The sequence below is a fragment of the Amblyraja radiata genome, chromosome 3 (genome assembly GCF_010909765.2).
Source record: "Amblyraja radiata isolate CabotCenter1 chromosome 3, sAmbRad1.1.pri, whole genome shotgun sequence".
NCBI classification, from domain to species: domain Eukaryota; kingdom Metazoa; phylum Chordata; class Chondrichthyes; order Rajiformes; family Rajidae; genus Amblyraja; species Amblyraja radiata.
Genome location: NC_045958.1, coordinates 112,505,734 through 112,526,511, shown reverse-complemented (window position 1 = coordinate 112,526,511; position 20,778 = coordinate 112,505,734). Strand labels below are relative to the sequence as shown.

Here is a 20,778-nt window from a genome sequence, read left to right as displayed (position 1 = left end):
AGGGGCATCTTCAGACTCATATCGGGGGGAAGGGGATACAGTCATGGATGATCGGCAATGATCATATTGAATGGCGGTGCTGGCTCGAAGGGCCGCATATGGCCTACTCCTCCCCCTCAACCTGCACCCACGTCTGTCAATCAGCAGTGTGGCCCCGCCCCTCGCGGGAAGCCCCGCCCCGCCTGGGATGACGTAATGCAGCGGACTGAACGTTCGCGACGCGCGGCCGCTTCCGGCGCCGCCATTTTCTCGCCGTCTGATGTGATCCGAGGGCGAAGGAAGCGCGTCTGTCAGTCCGTCCGTCCGTCTGCCGGCCCGGTCCGGCCCCGCCCCGCACGTCCCCAGTGCCCGCACCGACACCGACACCGACATAGCGACCACGCAGCGGGGCAGGCAGCAGACAGCAGGCGGCCTCACGCCCACCCACCCACACGAGAGCAGCCGACATGTCCGACTTCGACAGCAACCCCTTCGCCGATCCCGAGTTCAACAATCCTTTCAAGGTAAAAGGAGGAGGCTGGCAGCTGTGTTGTTGATCAGCGGGCCCGCGGCCTCGGGGAGAAGGGAGGCGAGAGGGGAGGGAGGAGAGACTGGAGAGGAGGGGGGGGGGGGGGACGGAGGGAGAGACTGGAGGGGAGGGAGGGTCTGGAGAGGGGAGGGACGGAGAGGAGAGGGGGGGGGGGACGGAGGGAGAGACGAGAGGGGGGGGAGGGACGGAGAGGATGGGGGTCTTGAGCAGGCAAAATAAAAGGAGGGACCGGGGGGGGGGGGTTAAAGGGAGAGGATGGGAGGGGTCTGGAGGAGGGGAGGTTGGAGGGGGTCGCATACAGAGGAGGGAGAAGTTCAGGATTGGGAACAGGAGGAGGAGATGGGGGTCAGAGAAGGGGTGAAGAATGGTGTGATGGGGAGAAGTGGGGGTGGAGGAGGGATGGTCAGTGGAAATGGTTCAGATTAGGGGTAAGAGGAGGGTCGGGGAGGGGGGGGTAGAAGGTGACGTCAGTGGGGGGGAAGGGGTCGGAGGTAGATTAAGGGGTTTGGGGAAGGTCACGGGGGGGGATGAGTGGAGACTGTATGGGAATGAAGGGGAGGTGTAAATGTCGGGGAAGTAGCGCACTTTGAGAGATATTGTGTGTTTTTCTGGGGGGGGGGGGTTGTCAGTGAACGAATTATGATCTCGCTGACTTCCGCGTATTCACATTGATATCTTGTGCTTTTCTTTGGCGGGTGGCGTTGTTTAAATGTCACACCCAATGGGCGGGGGTCTTCCCTGTTTGTTTTCTGCGGGTCCTTCCAGTTCGCTGAATCCTCAGCGGTAAAATGTTGAGACGATGAACAACAACGTGTGTTTATAATACGCTTTTAACCTAATGAGTCGTCACGAGACTCCAAAGAGGAGCGCAGTCAAACAAAATTTGACACCAAGTCATTTGGCAGCGGTAGGGCCAAATTTAAGCCCAAATGCAGGGCAACTTAAAGTCGCTCACTCTATGATTGCAATATGACCAAACCGGTTAAGATAGTCCTTTTCACTGCCAAGCAGGGATGAAATTAAGTTATTTTTAAAAGAACTTTGTAGCAAGAAGATTTGAATGTATGAGTAGAGATGGACGTGAATTCAACATGGAAGCAGGTTCTCTTGCCCACTGAGCCCATTTAAATACCAATTTACGTTAGTCCCTTTCTATTTTCTCCATATTCTCATAAACACTTTGCCCCAGGATTCTACCACTTTTAGTTCTACACCAGGAGCAAATTACAGTGGACAATTAACTTGCTGGCAATCTTGGTGCCATCGAGCTGTACAAGCATGGAAATAGGCTCTTCGGTCCATGGTGATTATGCCGACCAAGTTGGCATATTGGGCTAAATCCATTAGCTTGCATTTGGCCCATGTCTGCCTGAACTCTTCCTCGCCATATATCTGTCCAAATGTCTATTAAAAGTAATAATTGTATCTGCTTCTATAGCTGTTTCTGGCAGCACATTCCAGATGCAGACTTTCCTATGTGTGGAAAATATTGTGTCTGAGGTCCCTCTTAATTTTCTCCCCCCCTCATCTTAAGCCTTCTAGTTTTGGAATCCTCTAGCCCAGTGGTTCCCAATCTTTTTTAGTTCTTGGGCTCTTTAATTTTTCTGTGCCCCCCCCCCCCTGACATTATTAGCGGGGAAAAAAGTGCCCCCCTTCATTGAACCTGTGGCCCCCTAAATCCCCAAATTTTTCTGTGGCCCCCCCCCCCCCCGAAATTTGCCATGGCCCCAGGTTGGGAATCACTGCTCTTGCCTATGGAAATAAAAACTTTCTCCATTTCACTCATGATTTTGTGCATCTCAATGAGGCCGCCCACTCAGCCTCCTATATTTCATAGAAACATAGAGAGTAGGTGTAGGCCATTCGGCCCTTCGAGCCAGCACTGCCATTCAATATGATCATGGCTGATCATTCAAAATCAGTACCCTGTTCCTGCTTTTTCCATATGTCCATTGATTTCCTTAGCCCAAGAGCTAACTCTAACCCTCTCTGAAAGAAAGAAAAGTCCCAGCCTATCAAACCTCTCCCTGTAACTTAAGCCCGGATAATATCCTGGTCAATCTCTTGCTCTATTTCCAATTTACTGGCATCCTTCCTGTAGTTGCACAACTAGAAGTCGGCATGGTCCACTAAGTGTGGTCTCACCAACAGCTTTTACAGCTTAAACGGATGTAGAGGAAATCAAGCTATTGCAAAAAATATGTGAAACATGGCACCAGAGGTCAGGATTGAATAAGGATCACTGGAACTAAGGCAGCAGTGTTTTGCCTAATTGTACAATAATTATGTATGGTCTCCAAGCCCCAATGTTGAGTTTTGCTCAACAATACTTGCAGAATTAATTTCAGCCAGGAGATTGCAGCAAAGATTTCCCAGATTGTTTCTGCTACCAGATCTGTCAAGTGTAGACAGTCTTAGTAGGTTATGTCTTCTATTGTATTTAGTTTAGAAGAATGGGAGATATAAAGAAATTCAGAGAATGTTTTTCCTTCATCTTGGGCCTAGTCTCCGCCTCAAAATAAGTAGGAATGATGCAAGTTTATTTTTGGTTGATCGTAAACTGATGAATCAATGAAATTCTTTATCCAGAATGGCTTTTGGGGTTTGTCATTGATTGCATTCAAAATGGATGTCTTAGTATTAGGATTATATTTTGATGTAGACAATCAAACAGGACCTTGTTTAATTGAGTAGCAGTTTTGAAGAGCTGAATGGTGTATCTCTTTTTCTGTAATTCTTGTCGTCACTATTGTATTATGCAAAGCTTTGTAGCTAGTTTGTTGACAGGATTTCCCCCCCATATATAATAGCTTGTTAATGGCCAGACAATCTGTTGTGGAAATGTTGATTTAAATGGTGGGAGGCTGATCTTTGTCAAATTGAGAATAGACAGGATTTCTGAACCAGTGGTTTATAACCTGGGTTGGGAGGGGGCACCATGCATACCAGGAGTTCTCAAGCTGTAATAAGAAGTTTACAATTATTAAAAAGTTTGTTAAAGTGGTAAGAAATTAACACTCGTGACATGTGAGGTGTGCTTGGCTTGTAGTTCCAAGCTGTCCGTACAAATCTACATGTTAGTTCCAGCTCCTTCATCGCTCCTTTATTCAGCTTTTTCGACAAGGAGCACATTTTTTGGAGTGGAAACAAATATCGCTTTCATTCAAATGGTTGGACCCACCGTTCTAGTCAGCACTTCTGAGAACATAAAAAGGAAAAAAAAAGCAAGAGTGAGCTAATTTACTACTTGTGTCTTGTTCACTTTTCAGTTAGATTATGGATGTTCTGTCTTCCCAATGTTTGAAATAAATTTTCTGCTCATTCAGAACAAAGTGTCAATGAAAAGGTGACAAATCTGAAAATGGATGTGTCAAGAGTATTGTTCACCATGATGGGTATTTGAAAGATTTTGTTTCTCTGTGGCTGGATGGCAGGTAGATGTAAAATGGGAGATCACGGAAACATCTGTTGGAGAGATCAGAATGGGTTGTGTGACTACTGAACTCGTTTATTTTTGAAATGTATAATATTTCATCTTTGTGTACCATGCAGCCAGAAAGTTGACTAAATATTTTGAAAGCGACCTTGAGGCTGATGTTGTTTTGAATTATCTTCCACTCCCCCCCCCCCCCCCCCCCCCCCGTCACCTCTTTTATTTTTGTAGAGACAGATCACAAAAATTGAGTGCCAGGGCCAATTGTCACATTTTAAAAAAATCTCCTAAAATTTCATACTATTGTGGAAAACTTGCAGTTTTGAAGGAGATTATTCAGCCCATTGTGTTGGCAGCAGTTGAGAAAGCTTTTAAATATATATTCCTACCTTCAATACTTGATCCATAGCCCTGCAGGCATTTGCTCTTCAATTATGCATCCAATCACATACAAATGTGAGGGTTTCTGCCTCTAAACAGTTGCTGACAGTGAATTCCAGACTCCTATCATGAAAGAACATTCGCTCGTCTTCCCTGAAATTCCTCTGCTAGTTACTTCAAGTCTATCTCCCTTGTCTAAGGAAAATATATTTTGGTGATCTGGGCATCACAGGAAGACCAATATTTGTTACCTATCCTTGTAGTCCTCATTGCCCTTGAAGGTTGTGGAGAGCAGTTGCCTTTCATTGCTAGTGTGTTCCACTGATTAGATTAGATTAGATTTCCTTTATTGTCATTCAGACCTTTCGGTCTGAACGAAATGCTGTTGCCTGCAGCCATACATGTAATAATAACAACACACAATAAACACAAATTAACATCCACCACAGTGAGTTCACCAAGCACCTCCTCACTGTGATGGAGGCAAAAGTCTTTGAGTTACTGTCTCTTCCCTCCTCTTCTCCCTCTGCGCCGAGGCGATACCCCACCGGGCGATGGTATCAGTCCCGCGGTTCAAGCTCCGCGGCTCGGGGGTGGTCGAAGCTGCCGCCCTCCAGTCCAGCGGACGCAGCTGTTGCCACGGGAGCTCCGGAAAACAGGCACCAGCCTGTGACCTGCGAGCTCCCGACATTGTCATCCACTGGCCCGCGGCCGAGCCCCGGATCCAGGTCGCCGCCTCAGCAGCTACTCTGCTGATGGGGAGAGTTCTAGGATATAAACTTGCAGGAACAGTTATGTATTTCCATGTTAGGATAATGTACAACTTTGAGGAGGACAGAGAGGTGGTGGTATTCCCATGTGTGTTGCCATTGCCTTGTATGATGGTAGAGGTTGTGTATTCGAGGGATGTTATCGGAGTCACTTGAACCATTTTGTTGATGGCATGTTCTGCAGCTACTCTGTCGCAATGGTGGAAGGAACAGTGGAGTAGGTGCCCATCAAGTGAGCTGATTTGTCCAGAGTGGTGGAAATCTTGCATTCTTGGAGCAGCGTTCATTTAGGCAAGTTGAGCATATTCTTGACTTGTAAATGGTGGAGGGACTTTGGGTATCTTGCAGTTAGAAACTTGGCTCTTGACACTTCAGCCTTTGTCTCATTCTTGTAGTCACATAATTTTTTGTGGATGGTCTACTTGAGCTTCTGATCAATGCCACTCCATTGAATACTGATGAAGTAGGATTTGACATTCAGTGACATTGCCATTGTTAAGGATAGGTAACTATCATCTGTGTGAAAGAACATTTACTGATCTTCCTGGAAAAAAAGTTCTGCTAGTCTATGCCTCCTCAGCTAAGAAAAAAATATATATTTTAGTGATCTGGGTGAGGCCAATATTTGTTGCCTATTCTTATTATCTCTGGAAGCACAAGGAACTATCGATGCTGGAATCTTGCTTAGGACAAAGTGCTGGAGGAACTCAGCGGATCAGGCAGCATCTCTGGAGTATATAGATAGGCGATGTTTGGGTCAGAACCCTCCTTCAAAGTGATTGCATTGGGGGGGGGGGGGGAGAAACCTCTTTGCAATGGTCATTGACAGACGCATTGGCACAATTATTTGCTACTTATCAGGGCTGTCTGAATAATATCTGGCCTTTGCTACAATTGGACAGCGAGCATTTACAAATGGATTTGAACATTGCACAGCCATCAGCATCAACTTTGCTTGTGGGTCACATTTCTACACCCTGTCTCCCTCTGTATCTGATAAATCATCATCTGATAAATCATCTAAAATTTTTGACTTGTTCAATGTCCTATACTATACTGCATAACCGTAACTATACATGAGCCCAAATTTCCATTGTAACCGCTTTGCTTTATAACCTGGCTATTAAAGGAATGCACCGTATGGTTTATTTAAACCATCTCTTCTATCTATTTTGCTACCTTTTTAAGTGTGCATTTCATTCCTCCACATATTACAATTCTGTTGTGGTGCATCTCTTCCTCCCACCATTCTCTGGATTAAATTCAATTTACTACTTTGCAAATAACATCCATCCAGTCACAAGAGCACCCATGAATCATCAACTTCCTATTCTTGAGCCAATTGATCCAATTCCCCACTTTCCCTTTCATCTCATCTTAACATTTTTGACCACTTAGTCATGTGGGATCTGTTTTTGTCTTGCAGACTACATCAAATGCACTGCCTTCATCAGCTCTCCTTGCTATCTCCACAGCTTTCATTTTATTAGTCCGAGGTAATTTCAAGTATGCCCTTAATTAATCTGTAACTGCTCTGTGAGAAACGGCTACAATGTGAAGTCCAACTGGTATTTTTGCTCAGTATTTTCAGCAGTTTTTTACTTTGGATTTTCAGCAACTGTAGTTTTTGATTCAATGTTGGTATTACTTTAATCCTTTGACACTAGCCTCTTATCAGATGTAAACTTCCAATTTTCTTTTCTTAATTTGAACCCCAACTGGAATGATTTTGAGTCAGATATTTGAGTTTTGGTTGTTGGCAAAGGGGGCAAATGGAAATCCTGTCCGAGAGCAGAGACTTCTTCAAGAATTGCATTCCTGGAAGAGAAGTGGCTATGAATTCAACTGTCATTTTTTTGTGAGCCTTTTCATTTGGGTGGCCATTAATTTGGTGATTCTGCCAACGGAATTAATTCCAGTCCACTTTCTATCAGGCTCTTTAATATGCGAGGGATGAATTCATGATCTTCCAATCTTATCGCTTTGCACTGTCTTTTTATCTGCACTTTCTTTGTAGCCATAACACTACATTCTGAGCTCTGTTTATTTTTTCATTTGGACTACCTGATGCATCCATGTATGGTATGATATGCCTGGATAGCAAGCAATGATAAACTAAACCAAATCACAGTACAAATAGCCTTGCCTCCTATTTTTTAATCTCTTATTTTATCTTCATCCTTTTCCACGATTATTTAAATCTAATTGAGTTTTTAGTGCTTTGTCCAGTGTTCAGTTTTGTTACGGCCAACTCAATATGGGCTTACAACAAGCAGGCTAAAATAAGTTCTGATTGCATGTTGGGAAATCTGTGATGTTCGCATCTTTTACATTAATCATTCTGATAATATTTGGCTAATTAAAATCTCCCTTTACTACTGTCTTTGTATATTAAAGAACAATCTCTTCAAAATTCCTTGGACTGTTTGGCAATCTATTGAACATGTCCAGTAATATGATTGCACCCAAGTGGGTCCATTTGAAAGAAATGTATTCTCCTTCTCACTGCAATATTGGTTTGAAAGCCAATGTTGCCATCCTTTCACCTTTTGATTTTCCTTTGTTTCACTAAAAGCTCTGCAATCAGTACCTCAAGTTGCCATTCCTGCTCTTCAAGCATGTTTCAGTAATAGTTATAATATCATCCTTTCACAGATTCTGGCCAACAATCCAGGAGCTGACAAACTGATACACTTGTGCAACTGCACAATATCGCAAGATTAAAAAAAGGACATCTTTCTAACATGGTGTGATTGAAAAACGAGGAGTAGGGAATGCAAATTCCAACGGGTTATCCCATTGACAAAATGCAGGGCGATCTATCTTGTAGTTAAAATAAATTATAGACTATAGGGGAATTATAGACCGGTTGCCTTACATCGGTAGTGGGGAGGATGATTGAGTCGATTACTAAAGATGTTATAGCAGTGCATTTGGAATCTTTTTTCACCAGAGAGACAATCAACAGGATTTGCATTATGACAGCCTTTAAATCCATCTTAATTAGTCCCTACAAGGAGGTGTTCTTGACTCTTGTTGCCAGAAAGAATCTATGCAGCTTTGATAAGTATGATAATTTGATAAGAATTCTCAAAACTACTGGTTTTAAAAATCTCTCCCCAGAACTAATTATTTTCAAGCGTGTTTTTTTTTAAATTGGTAGCTCCACCATGCCTCGAGGGAAAATAAACCACCCTATAAATGTTTGAAGGCTGAGGTCCAATAACAAAACCCATGATGTAAAGAACAGACGGTGGGTGCATGAGATTTAGCAACTTGCTAATATCCATAACATCCATAACATCTGGATTATTCATTGTAAGGGCCATCTTGGCAGAAGGACTACTTCAGTCCATTAACATGGATTCTGGATCAGTTCCTATTGGCTGGAGGGTAGCCAATGTAGCTCTACTTAAGAAAGGAGGGAAAGAGAAGATGGGGAATTATAGACCAGTTGCCTTACATCGGTAGTGGGGAAGATGCTTGAGTCGATTACTAAAGAAGTTATAGCAGCGCATTTGGAAAGCCGTGACTGGATCGGTCAAAGTCAGCATGGATTTATGAAAGGGAAATGATGCTTGACTAATCTTCTGGAATTTTTTGAAGATGTAACAAGTAGAATGGATGTGGTATATCTGGACTTTCAAAAAGCCTTTGACAAGGTCCCACACAAGAGATTAGTGTGCAAAATTAGATCACATGGTATTGGGGGTAGAGTATTGACATGGATAGAGAACTGGTTGGCAGATAGGAAGCAAAGAGTAGGAATTAACAGGTCCTTTTCAGAATAGCAGGCAGTGACTAGTAGGGTGCTGCAATGCTCGGTGCTGGGACCCCGGTTATTTACAAAATATTAACAATTTAGACGAGGGAATTAAATGTAACATTTCCAAGTTTGCGGATGACACAAAGCTGGGTGGCAGTGTGAGCTGCAGAGAGGAAGCTATGAGGCTGCAGGGTGACTTGGATAGGTTGGGCGAGTGGGCAGATACAGTATAATGTAGATGAATGTGAGTTTATCCACTTTGGTGGCAAGAGCGGAAGGCAGATTATTATCTGAATGAGGAGATTTATTGTCGGATGAGCAAAAGGGGAGGTGCAACGAGATCTGGGTGTGCTTGTACATAGGTCACTGAAAGTAAGCATGCCAGGTACAGCAGGCAAGAAGAAGAAAGCTAATGGCATGTTGGCCTTCATTGCGAGAGGATTTGAGTTTAGGAGCAAGGAGGTCCTACTGCAGTTGTACAGGGCCCTGGTAAGACTGCACCTGTGGTATTGTGTGCAAATTTGGTCTCCTAATTTGAGTAAGGACATTATTGCTATTGAGGGAGTCCAGCATAGGTTCACCAGGTTAATTCCCGGGATGGCAGGACTGACATATGATGAAAGAATGGATCGACGGCTTGTATTCACTGGAATTTAGAAGGATGAGAGGCAATCTTATAGAAACATATAAAAACCTTAAAGGATTGGACAGGTTAGATGCAGGAAAATTGTTCCCGAAGTTGAGGGTCCAGAACCAGGGGTCACAGTTTAAGAACAAGGGATAGGCCATTTAAGACTGAGATGAAAAACGTTTTCCTCCGGAGAGTTGTGAATCAGTGGAATTCTCTGCCGCAGAAGGCAGTGGAGGCCAATTCACCGGATGTTTTCAAGAGAGAGTTAGATTTGGCTCTTAGGGTGAAACGAGACAAGGGATATCGGGGGAAAAAGCCGGAATGGACTATAGATTTTGGATGATCAGCCATGATCATATTGAATGGCAGTGCTGGCATGACCTTTTCTGTGTTTCTCTGCTTATCCATCTAGAAGAACAGTCAACTGTGCGACAACTAGAGAAATGTTAGGTGGAGAATTAAACACTACATGTGTTCTTTTTCAACTGCTCTGAAATCTTTACACGTGTAAATTTGGAGTAGGAGTAGGACATCTGGTGCCTTCGGCCTGAACAAAAAATAATGTACTTTTATGATCTGATTGAAACCTCAGTCCAGTTGGGTATGGCTGCCCTGCCTGCAGCTGTCCGTCTTTTCACTCCTTTTTTTATTTTAAGTATGTTAAAAAGTGTTTTGTTTCAAGGTCTATTCTTTTTATGTAGGGGGGTGGGGAAGGGGAAACTGTATTTCTCAGTCCCTACATGGTCGGAGAGGCAGCTTTCCTCCGAGCAGCAACTTCGACCCGTCCTCGCGGCATACCATCGGGTCTGGAGCGGCTTTTTCTGAGGGAACTGGCCAGAACCACGGCTTCGGCGGCGGCACAACGCTGGAGCGCTATCGCCTTGCCTGGGTCGTCGTGCTGGAGCTGGGTCCGCCGGTTTGAACATCGCGAAGCTGCAGGTCTGTGGAGCGGCCAGCCTCGGGCGGCGGCGCTGACTTTAACATCGGGAGCCTGGGATCTTTCGCTGAGATCGCCAATGTTGGAGCTCTGGCTTCGGAAGCTGCGGTCCCAGGTATTCCAAGCCGCTGAGAGGGTTCTCCCGACGCCGGAGCACCATCATCTGGCGAGAGCCTGAAACATCGGTGCCGCCGTAGCGGTGACTGCGGAGGCGTCAATAGGCCCGACTATGGGTGGACAAGGGGGATGGGGACTGGACTTTGTGCCTTCCCCCACAGTGGGAACCATTGTGGGGGGATGTTTTCATGTTTAATGTTAAATTCTTCTTTAATGTTGCGTTGTATTCTTATTAGTGTGCTGCAATGGCAACTAGAATTTCACTACACCAATTGGTGTATGTGACAATAAATGAACCTTTGAACCTGATTCAGTTTGGTAGTCATTCACTTCTGACTTATTTCGGAAAAGAGTTCAAAGGGCTCTCAGTCTGCATCTGTAATGGGTTATCATAAGGTCCGAAGCAGGGTCTCGACATGAAACATCACCCATTCCTTCTCTTCGGAGATGCTGCCTGCCAGCAGAGTTACTCAAGTTTTTTGTGTCTATCTTTGGTTTAAACCAGCATCGGTAGTTCCTTCTTACACATAAGGTCGTAAGTGATAGGAGCAGAACGAGGCCATTCGGCCCATCAAGTCTACTCTGTCATTCAATCATGGCTGTGAAAAAGTTACTTTTATAACAACTAAACAGGTTCGCTTCTTAATAAGCAGACAACACACAAACTGTTTGGTAGACCAGTTCAAAACTTTACTTATTATCGGCCGATGGAAGGGAGGGAGAACTCCAGTCAAGTGACCAATGTAGACACTTCACTGTCCTCAGTCCACTTCTCTGAACAACAGAATGACATTGTATTATATAGTGTTTTTTTGTCACCTTAGCACATTCCACAGACATTAGTCATGGTCAGAGGTACAGGAGAATAAGGGTTTCTTCAGAATGCATCACATCAAAGGCATTTTGTCACAATCCCTTAGATCAATCTAGCTTCTCCTCTCTCGTCACCTCCTCCCTCATAAACATAGGACACTTGGTGCCAGGCATTTTACATCAAAGAGATCAATCTAGCTCCTTCTCTGCTTCCTCTCTCGTCACTTGGGAGACAATGTTATAGTATTTATTATCTCACACACCGCAACCTGAGGCAAGCCTAATTTGAGACTAAATATAAGCTGTAAGCTAGCCCAGAAACCAATTTAATATATTCTTATATTTTTAACTTAATTCGGCTTTATCAATTAATACCATATTACATCACAGTTTCTAGTAACATTCTGTTTCAAATAGCTGCTGAGAAGAGGGATGGCATCAGCTGACTGTATGCCTGGAAACTTGAGGTTGTGATAGGGACTGATGCCAATAGCTGCAGCGTTTCAGTTGATGGATATACAGGGCCCTCCATTAAGTTTGGGACAAAGACCCATCACTTATTTATTTGCTTCTGTACTCCACAATTTGAGATTTGTAATTTTTTTAAAATCAGACGTGGTTAAAGTGTACATTGTCTAATTTTATTAAAGCCATTTTTATACTTTTTGGTTTCACCATGTAGAAATTACAGCAGTGTTTGTACATAGTCCCCCCATTTCAGGGCACCATAATATTTGGGACACAGCAATGTCATGTAAATGAAAGTAGTTATGTTTAGTATTTTGTTGCATATCCTTTGCAAGCAATGACTCCTTGAAGTTTGCGAGTCATGGACATTACCAGTTGCTGGTTGTTTTCTCTGGTGATGCTCTGCCAGGCCTGTATTGCAGCCATCTTTAGCTTGTGCTTGTTTTGGGGCCTAGTCCCCTTCAGTTTTCTCTTCAGCGTATAAAAGTCATGCTAAATTGGGTTCAGATCAGGAGATTGACTTGGCGACTCAAGAATTGACCATTTTCTAGCTTTGAAAAACTCCTTTGTTGCTTCAGCAGTATTTTTGGGATCATTATCTTGCTGTAGAATGAACTGCCGGCCAATGAGTTTTGGGGCATTTGTTTGAACTTGAGCAGATAGGATGTGTCTATACACTTCAGAATTCATTATGCTGCTATCATCAGCAGTTGTATCGTCAATGAACTTAAGTGAGCCAGTACCTTCAGCCATATATGCCTGGACCATGATACCCCCACTACTGTGTTTCACAGATGCGGTGGTATGCTTTGGATCTTGCGCAGTTCCTTCTCTCCTCCATACTTCGCTCTTGCCATCACTGATACAGGTGCACAACCTTTTATCCGAAAGCCTTAGGACCAGACACTTCTTGGAGTTCGGAATTTTTCGGATTTCCGAATGGAAAATTTTAGCGTAGATTAGGTAGGTAGCGTGGGCGGCTTGAAAAGTCTGGAGCGGCTGTCTCCTCCCCGGAGACCGGGGAATCATTGTAAATCATTGCTTAAATGTTAGTCAGTTAGTTTGGAGGGATTTTATGTGGTGGGGGGGGGGTGAAGGGGGAAACTTTAATTCTTAGTCCCCTACCTGGTCGGAGAGGCGGAGAGCGGGCAATGCCTTACCGGGTCGCCGCGCAGTAAGCTCCGGAGCGCTGTGGCCGCCGACTCCCAACATGGCGGAGCTGGGGGCAGCGGGCGTCCGGCCGCGGGCGGCGCCGGTTGGAGCTCCGACCCCGGCAACTCTACCCCTGGTTGCGCGGCGCTCCAAATCCAGCGCCGCCCGCAGGCCGGACGCCCTGCAGCCCCAGCTCCGCGATGTTGGGAGTCGGCGGCGTCGCAGCGCTGGGATACCAGCGGGGAACGGGCAATGCCTTACCGGGTCGCCGTGCGGTAAGCTCCGGAGCGCTGTGGCCACCGACACACAACATCGCGGAGCCATCCAAACTAACTGACTAACATTTAAGCAATGATTTACAGATGTTTAAGTGTCTCCCCGGTCTCCGGGGAGGAGGCAGCCACTACAGTAGTACAGACCTGGGTTGACCGTGGGTCGTTTCGGGTCAAGTTTGGCGCCAAACGCGAGCTTTGGTGTGCAGACGACATCCTGGAAAAAATGTCCGGTTTTCGGAGCTTTTCGGTTTCCGGAACTCCGGATACAAGGTTGTGCACCTGTATAAGTTAATCTTCATCTCCTCTGTCCACAAGACCTCCTTGGCAAACTGTAAGCTGGCCTCCTATTTTTGTGGCTAACTATTGCATCTTGCAGTGTAGCCTCTGTATTTCTGTTCATGAAGTCTTCTGCGGACAATGGTCATTGATAAATCTACACCCGACCAGAAGAGTGTTTCTGATCTGTCGGACAGATGCTTGGGGATTTTTCTTTATTATAGAGAGAATTCTTCTGTAATCAGCTGTGGAGGTCTTCCTTGGCCTTCCAGCCCCTTTGCGAATAGTAAGCTCACCAGTGATCTCTTTCTTCTTAATGATGTTCCAAACAATTGATTTTGGTAAGCCTAAGGTTTGGCTGGTGTCTCTAATGAGCCTGTCCTACTTGGACGATTTTTTTGGGCTACTGTCATAGTCGTAGCAGGTCGCCGAAAAACCCGCGACTGGACCAATGCGCCTATTCCACTTAGGCAATGTTTTCATTTAGCATCAAACACAAGGTCGCCACTGTTGTGGAAAAATTGTCAACAAGTTGAAAAACTGTTGGCGACCAGAAAGATGACACGACTCGCAACCATACAGGCAACACCCCAGCGACCATGTGGCGACCAAATAGTCTCCTGGGGTCGCCTAAAAAGTTGCCTAAGTGGGACAGGCCCACAACAGTTTTATTCTTGTTTCTCAGTCTCATAATGGCTTATTTGACTTTCATTGGCACAATTTTGGTCCTCATGTTGATAAACAGCAATAAAAGTTTCCAAAGGTGATGGAAAGTCTGGAGGAAAGACAAGGTGCTGAGAGCTCTCTTATACCTGCATGAAGGAGGCAATTAAACACACCTGGGCAATTACAAATGCCTGTGAAGCCCTGTGCCCCAAACATTATGATGCCCTGAAATGGGGGGACTATGTATAAACACAGCTGTAATTTCTACATGATGAAACCAAAATGTATAAAATGGCCTTTAATTAAATCTGACAATGTGCAATTTAACCACATGTGATTTTTTTTCGATTACAAATCTCAAATTGTGGAGGCAAATAAATAAATGATGGATCTTTGTCCCAAACATTATGGAGGGCACTGTGCATTTCATTCACCGCTTCCTTATCAGATAGTCCCATTTGAACCGTTTTATCCTTGCTTATCACCTCTAACTTTGGTTGCTATCTTCACCCTTCTTTCCCCCACCTCGCTCATCTGTCAATCCATCCCTTCACCTGGATCTACCTATCATCTGCCAGGTTTTGCTCCACTCTTTCCCCTATCTTCCTGCCACCTATCCCCCATTTATACCATCAGTCTAAAATTGCACCATTGAATGCCACCTATTGAGATGCATCACAGCTTGGTTTGGCAACAGCTCTGCTCAGGAAACCAGCCAACATAAGCAGCCAGGCATCATCTCTCAAGAAGGGTCTCAACCCAAAACGTCACCTATTCCTTCGCTCCATAGATGCTGCCTCACCCGCAGAGTTTCTCCAGCATATTTGTCTACCAACATAATCAAAGATCATTTCCCTGGGCATTTCCTCTGATTCCTGCTCCTGGGCAGAAGATATAAGAGCTTGAAGATAGACAGAAAATGCTGGAGTAACTCAGCGGGACAGGCAGCAACTCTGGAGAAAAGGAATGAGTGACGTTACGGGTCGAGACCCTTTGTCAGATCAGTCTGAAGAAGGGTCTCGACCCGAAACGGCACCCATTCCTTCTCTGCAGAGATGCTGCCTGTCCCGCTGAGTTACCTCAGCAGTTTGTGTTTACCTTCGATTTAAACCAGCTTCTGCAGTTCTTTTCTAGATATAAGAGCTTGAAAGCTCGTGCCATCATATTCTTTCCTCGCTGCTATCAGACCACTGAATGGACCCTTCATAAGCTAAGAGTGCTGTCCTGATTTCCCATTCTTTCCTCACTGCGACCCTTGCAGTCTTTTAAAAAATCTGCACTTTTTCATTTCATCAACAATACATTATATTTTGCACTTGTGTTTTCCTCTTTGCACTGCCTGTTACACTTGTTTGGCACAATTGAACTCTTGCATGGTATGATTTGACTGACAAATGACAGTACACATGACATAACCAAACAGTTGTGACTCTAAAGATTCTGTCCATTTCCCTCCACAGATGATGTTTGGTCCTCTGAGTTCCTCCAGTCACTTGTTTTTGTCCTTTTTAAACCTCTGCTCCAACAAGATCATAACAGCTGAGGAAATAACGGGGACTTTTGGCCTCAGATTTCCTTTTGCAAGACTGGATGCAAAGAATGGCAAAGTGCTGGAGTAACTCAACGGCCAGGCAGCATCTCTGGAGTACATGAATAGATGACCCATGTTGTCCAGAGATGCTGCCTGACCCGCTGAGTTACTCCAGCACGTTGTCTTTTTTTGTGTAAATCAGCATCTGCAGTTTATTGTTTCTACTGGATACAAAGAGTATTTCTCCTAGAGAGGGTGTCACAAACAAGGGGGCATAGATTAATAATAAGAAGGAGGATGGGTCACATGTTTCAGACAAAGATGGTGTAATTTCTTCCTTCAAAGGAAAGCTTCTAGTTTGCATAAATTTTGCAGGTTCACTATTTAGTGGAAACTTTTGGTTCACTTCTGATTCTACACCTTGCCCACTTTTGAAGGTATGAAGTCACCCATAGTCATTTGGCCCTCCATTAACGATCCAATTTGTTGTGATTCATGTGATGCAATAAACTATTTAATTTTAGGAGGTTCTGCAACGCGAGTTTAGAGAGTTAGGAAGAAGACTGAAAAGCAGGACATCTAGGGTGGTTAACTCTGGATTGCTTCCAGTACCTCGTGCTAGTGAGGGCAGAAACAGAGAAGCTGGGAAATCTGAATGTGTGGCTGAGGGGCTGGTGCAGGGAGTAAGGATTTAGATTTATAGACCACTGGGATCTCTTCTGGGATAGGGGTGACCTGTACAAAAGGGACGGGTTACACCCTAACTGGAGGGGGGCCGACGTTCTGGCAGGCAGGTTTGCTAGGGCTACACATGTGGGTTTAATCTAAATAGTGGGGGGGAGGGGTTGACAAATTAGGAGTATAAAGATGGAGTTAAAGGGTAAGTGAGTACAGGAAAAGTTACAAAAGACTCCCGAATTAATGGGAAGGAAAGTTCGAGAAGGGATAAGGGAGTAAGGTCAGGGTCAATAGCGACCGGTGTGAGAGAGGAGGTGAATACCAAAGTTAGTGTTGTATATGAATGCGCAAAGTAGAAGAAATAAAGTGGATGAGCTTGAGGCTCAGTTAGAAATTGGCAAGTATGATGTTGTGGGAATTACACAAACATGGCTGCAAGAGGACCAGGGGTGGGAACTGAATATTCAAGGGTATTCGTCCTATCGAAAAAACAGATAGATGGACAGAGAGGGTGGGGTAGCTCTGTTGGTGAGGAATGAAATCCAGTCCCTTGCGAGGGGTTACATAGAATCTGGAGTTGCAGATTCAGTATGGATAGAACTGAGGAATTGTAAGGGTAAAAAGACACTGTTGTCTAAAGGCCCCCAAACAGTAGCCTGAATATAGGGTGCAAGTTGAATCAGGAGTTAAAATTGGCATTTTGCAAAGGTAATGCTAAGGTGGTTATGGGAGATTTCAATAGCAGGTAGACTGGGAAAATCAGGTTGGTACTGGACCCCAAGAAAGGGAGTTTGTGGAGTGCCTCTGTGATGGATTCTTAGAGCAGCTTGTACTGGAGCCTGCAAGGGAGAAGGCAATTCTGGATTTAGTATTGTGTAATGAACCGGATTTGATAAGGAAACTCGAGGTAAAGGAGCCATTAGGAGGTAGTGACCAGAATATGATAAGTTTTAATCTACAATTTGAGAGGGAGAAGGGAAAATCGGAAGTGTCAGTATTACAATAGAACAAAGGGGACTATGGAGCCATGAGGGAGGAGCTGGCCAAAGTTGACTGGAAAGATACCCTGGCAGGGATGACAGTGGAACAACAATGGCAGGTATTTCTGGGAATAATACAGAAGGTGCAGGATCATTTAATTCCAAAGAGGAAGAAAGATTCCAAGGGGAGTAAGGGGCGACCGTGGCTGACTTGGGAAGTCAGGGACAGGATAAAATAAAAGAGAAGTATAACATAGCAAAGATGAGGAGGAAGCCAGAGGATCGGAAAACTTTTAAAGAGCAACAGAAGATAACTTAAAAGGCAATACGGGGAGAGAATATGAGGTACGAAGGTAAGCTAGCCAAGAATATAAAGGAGGATAGTGAAAGTTTCTTTGGGTATGTGAAGAGGAAAAAATTAGTTAAGACCAAAGTTGTATCTTTGAAGACTGAAACAAATGAAATTATTGTGGGGAACAAGGAAATGGCAGACGAGTTGAACAGGTACTTGGGTGGATCCATCTTCACTAAGGAAGACCACAAATAAGCACCCTGATGTACGAGTGGCCAGAGTATCTAGGGTGATGGAGGAACTGAAGGAAATTCACATTAGGCAGGAAATGGTGTTGAGTAGACTAATGGGACTGAAGGCTGATAAATCCCCAGGGGTTGATGGTCTGCATCCCAGGGTACTTCAGAAGTGGCTCTAGAAATCGTGAACGTATTGGTGATCATTTTCCAATGTTCCTGTGGATTGGAGATTAGCTAATGTTATCCCACTTTTAGAATGGAACGGCTGGAATTTATACTCTGGAAGTTAGAAGGATGAGAGGGATCTTATTGAAACATATAAGATTATTAAGGGTTTGGACATGCTAGAGGCAGGCAACATGTTCCCGATGATGCGGGAGTCCAGAACCAGAGGCCACAGTTTAAGAATAAGGGGTAAGCTATGTAGAATGGAGATGAGGAAAAGCTTTTTCACATAGAGGGTTGCTTTTTGTTGTTGTTTTTTTTGGGGTTTTTTTTCACATAGAGGGTTGTGAATCTGTGGAATTCTTTGCCTCAGAAGGCAGTGGAGGCCAATTCTCTGGATGCTTTCAAGAGAGAGTTAGATAGAGCTCTTTAAGATAGCGGAGTCAAGCGAGATGGGAAGAAGGCAGGAACGGGGTACTGATTGTGGATGATCAGCCATGATCGCAGTGAATGGCGGTGCTTGCTCGAAGGGCCAAATGCCCTACTCCTACACCTATTGTCTATTAATTTTATATCAGGGCTGATCCTATTTCTTTTGGTAAGGCATCGCAGGTTAAATACATGCATTTGGAACTGAGCAGATGGAGGGAAGAGGAATGATAATTATTTTAAGATTGCATTTTGTTTTAATTGCTTCTTTTTTTTCCTCTGAGCAATATTGTGAATTATGTTTTCTAGCAAAGGTGTTTATTGCATAAAATCCAACAATTAGTATTCATAAAATAGTGGTAAATTAAAGCTTTGGTCCCTTTTCAAACTTGTTATGAGCATGTAATCACTAAGTTAATATTTTGACAAATGGTGGTGTATTTTCACTTTGAGATTAAATTGTCTGAATTTTATTAGGTAACAAAATGTGTTAATATGTCCTGTGCGGTTATTGGAGTCCAATGGCTTTCACTAAGTCCTTTTCACAGTCTCCCATTGGAAACCTGTCCAAAATGTTTTTATCCATTTGAATTGAAGATTAAAAAGTAAATTTAATTTGAAACCAGCTTCATTATAGGAGGCAGGGGGATGGTAGTGAGTGAAATCTGTGAATGGAATCCCCACGACTAGTGGTGTTCAAGAAGGGTTGGTACTGTTACAGTAATAGATATGACCAAAGATCTTTGGATATGACTGTGAATATACAAATAAGTTTTTGTAAGCTTGCAGATGACCTGCAAATTGGTAGTGCTGCTGATCGTGAGGAGGGTGGTCTACAGGATAATCCGTTGGCATGATAAAGCAATGGCAGTATGGAAATGAGGTTTTGTAATTTAGGATGATTAAAACAGTAGGGTACAGTGAGTATTGAGGAACCTTGGTGCATGCACAGGTCTAAGGATCCTGAATGTGGCAGTGTCAAGAGAGTCACGAGTGTTTTGTCATATGTCCCTGACAGAACAATGAAATTGTTTGCAGCAGCATAACGGAATATGTCAATATAGTACTCTGTAAATAATATAATAAATGAGGAAAAAAGCTCAGTGTGTATAGGTAGACAAGGTGATGAAGACGGCACATGGAATACAATGCACATGGAATGTAAGTGCAGAGAAGTACAACCTCCATTAACATTGGTTATGCCACTGTTGGAATCATAATCATCATAACATCATACTTTATTAGCCAAGTATGTTTTGCAACATTGGAGGAATTTGGTATGACGCATTAAGAACCATAATTAAGAACCTAGCGTGACCCGTTAAGTCACCACACGAGAAATTATGTAATTGCGCTGGAGTGATGCAGAGCAGATTCACGAGGATATTGTCTGAGATGGAGTATTGTGCAACTGGTTGGGCTCTGTTTGTTTTCTTTGGAGTGAAGGAGTGGGTAGGCAGGAAGAACCTTTCCTCTAGCAGATCTGAAGCTAATAAGGCAGGTTTAGTGTAAGCAGTAGGAGGATTCGTTTGGTCTTGTGTTAGACGAAGCATAGCTAGCTGTTGGCTTGCGTCGTCGTCCAACATGTTGACAGAATTGGTCGCCCGACGCGTCACTGAGTGCATCGTGTTGTCGTTTCCAGAGCGCCACAAGGAGGCTTCTGTCATGATCCCCAGTAGGAGGGTGAGAGAGGGTGAAGGACGTTTTTTCAGAGGTTGGGTAGAATCTAGAATACATTGCTTGAGGGTGTGTAAAGATAAGTAGTCTCACAGCATTAAAGCAGTTGGAGGAGCATGTGAATCGCTTAAGGCATAAAGGCTACAGATCGATGAAGTGCTGTTAATTGTGATTTGTTTAGAAGGGTATTTACTGGTTAACATTGACATTGTGGCCTAAGGGTCTGTTTTTGTGATTTACATCTCTTGATTTGAACATATGTGAGGAACAGTCTTTAAAAAATATTTTGGGTCAATTATTTCTTAAGAACTAACCTTATTTCCAGAACTTTCTATTTAAGATTTCAACCATCTGCTTTTTTGATTTTTCAATGCCTCTGATTTAATTTTTTTCTAAATGTCTTGTCTGTTTCAGAGTTAACTTACTAGCATGCATCCAGATACTTCAGCCAGTCTTGTAGTGCAGTTGTTTAATGTAGTGTCAGGCATTGGGAAACATCAAGCAAGTTAGGTATCTCTAGTACTTTAATGTTAAGTCCTATTTGCAAATTATTTCAAAGGACAGAACAATAGG

General features: G+C 43.9%; 1 protein-coding gene across 1 annotated transcript in view; it reads left to right on the top strand.

Moving 5' to 3' along the window:
* Positions 1–237: 237 nt before the first annotated feature.
* scamp1 (secretory carrier membrane protein 1) overlaps positions 238–20,778 on the top strand; it is a 53,074-nt gene continuing 32,533 nt past the window's right edge. Inside the window, exon 1 of the mRNA XM_033018601.1 lies at positions 238–503. Coding sequence (XP_032874492.1) covers positions 447–503 — 57 coding nt within the window. The 5' untranslated portion in view covers positions 238–446. The remainder of the gene's footprint in view (positions 504–20,778) is intronic.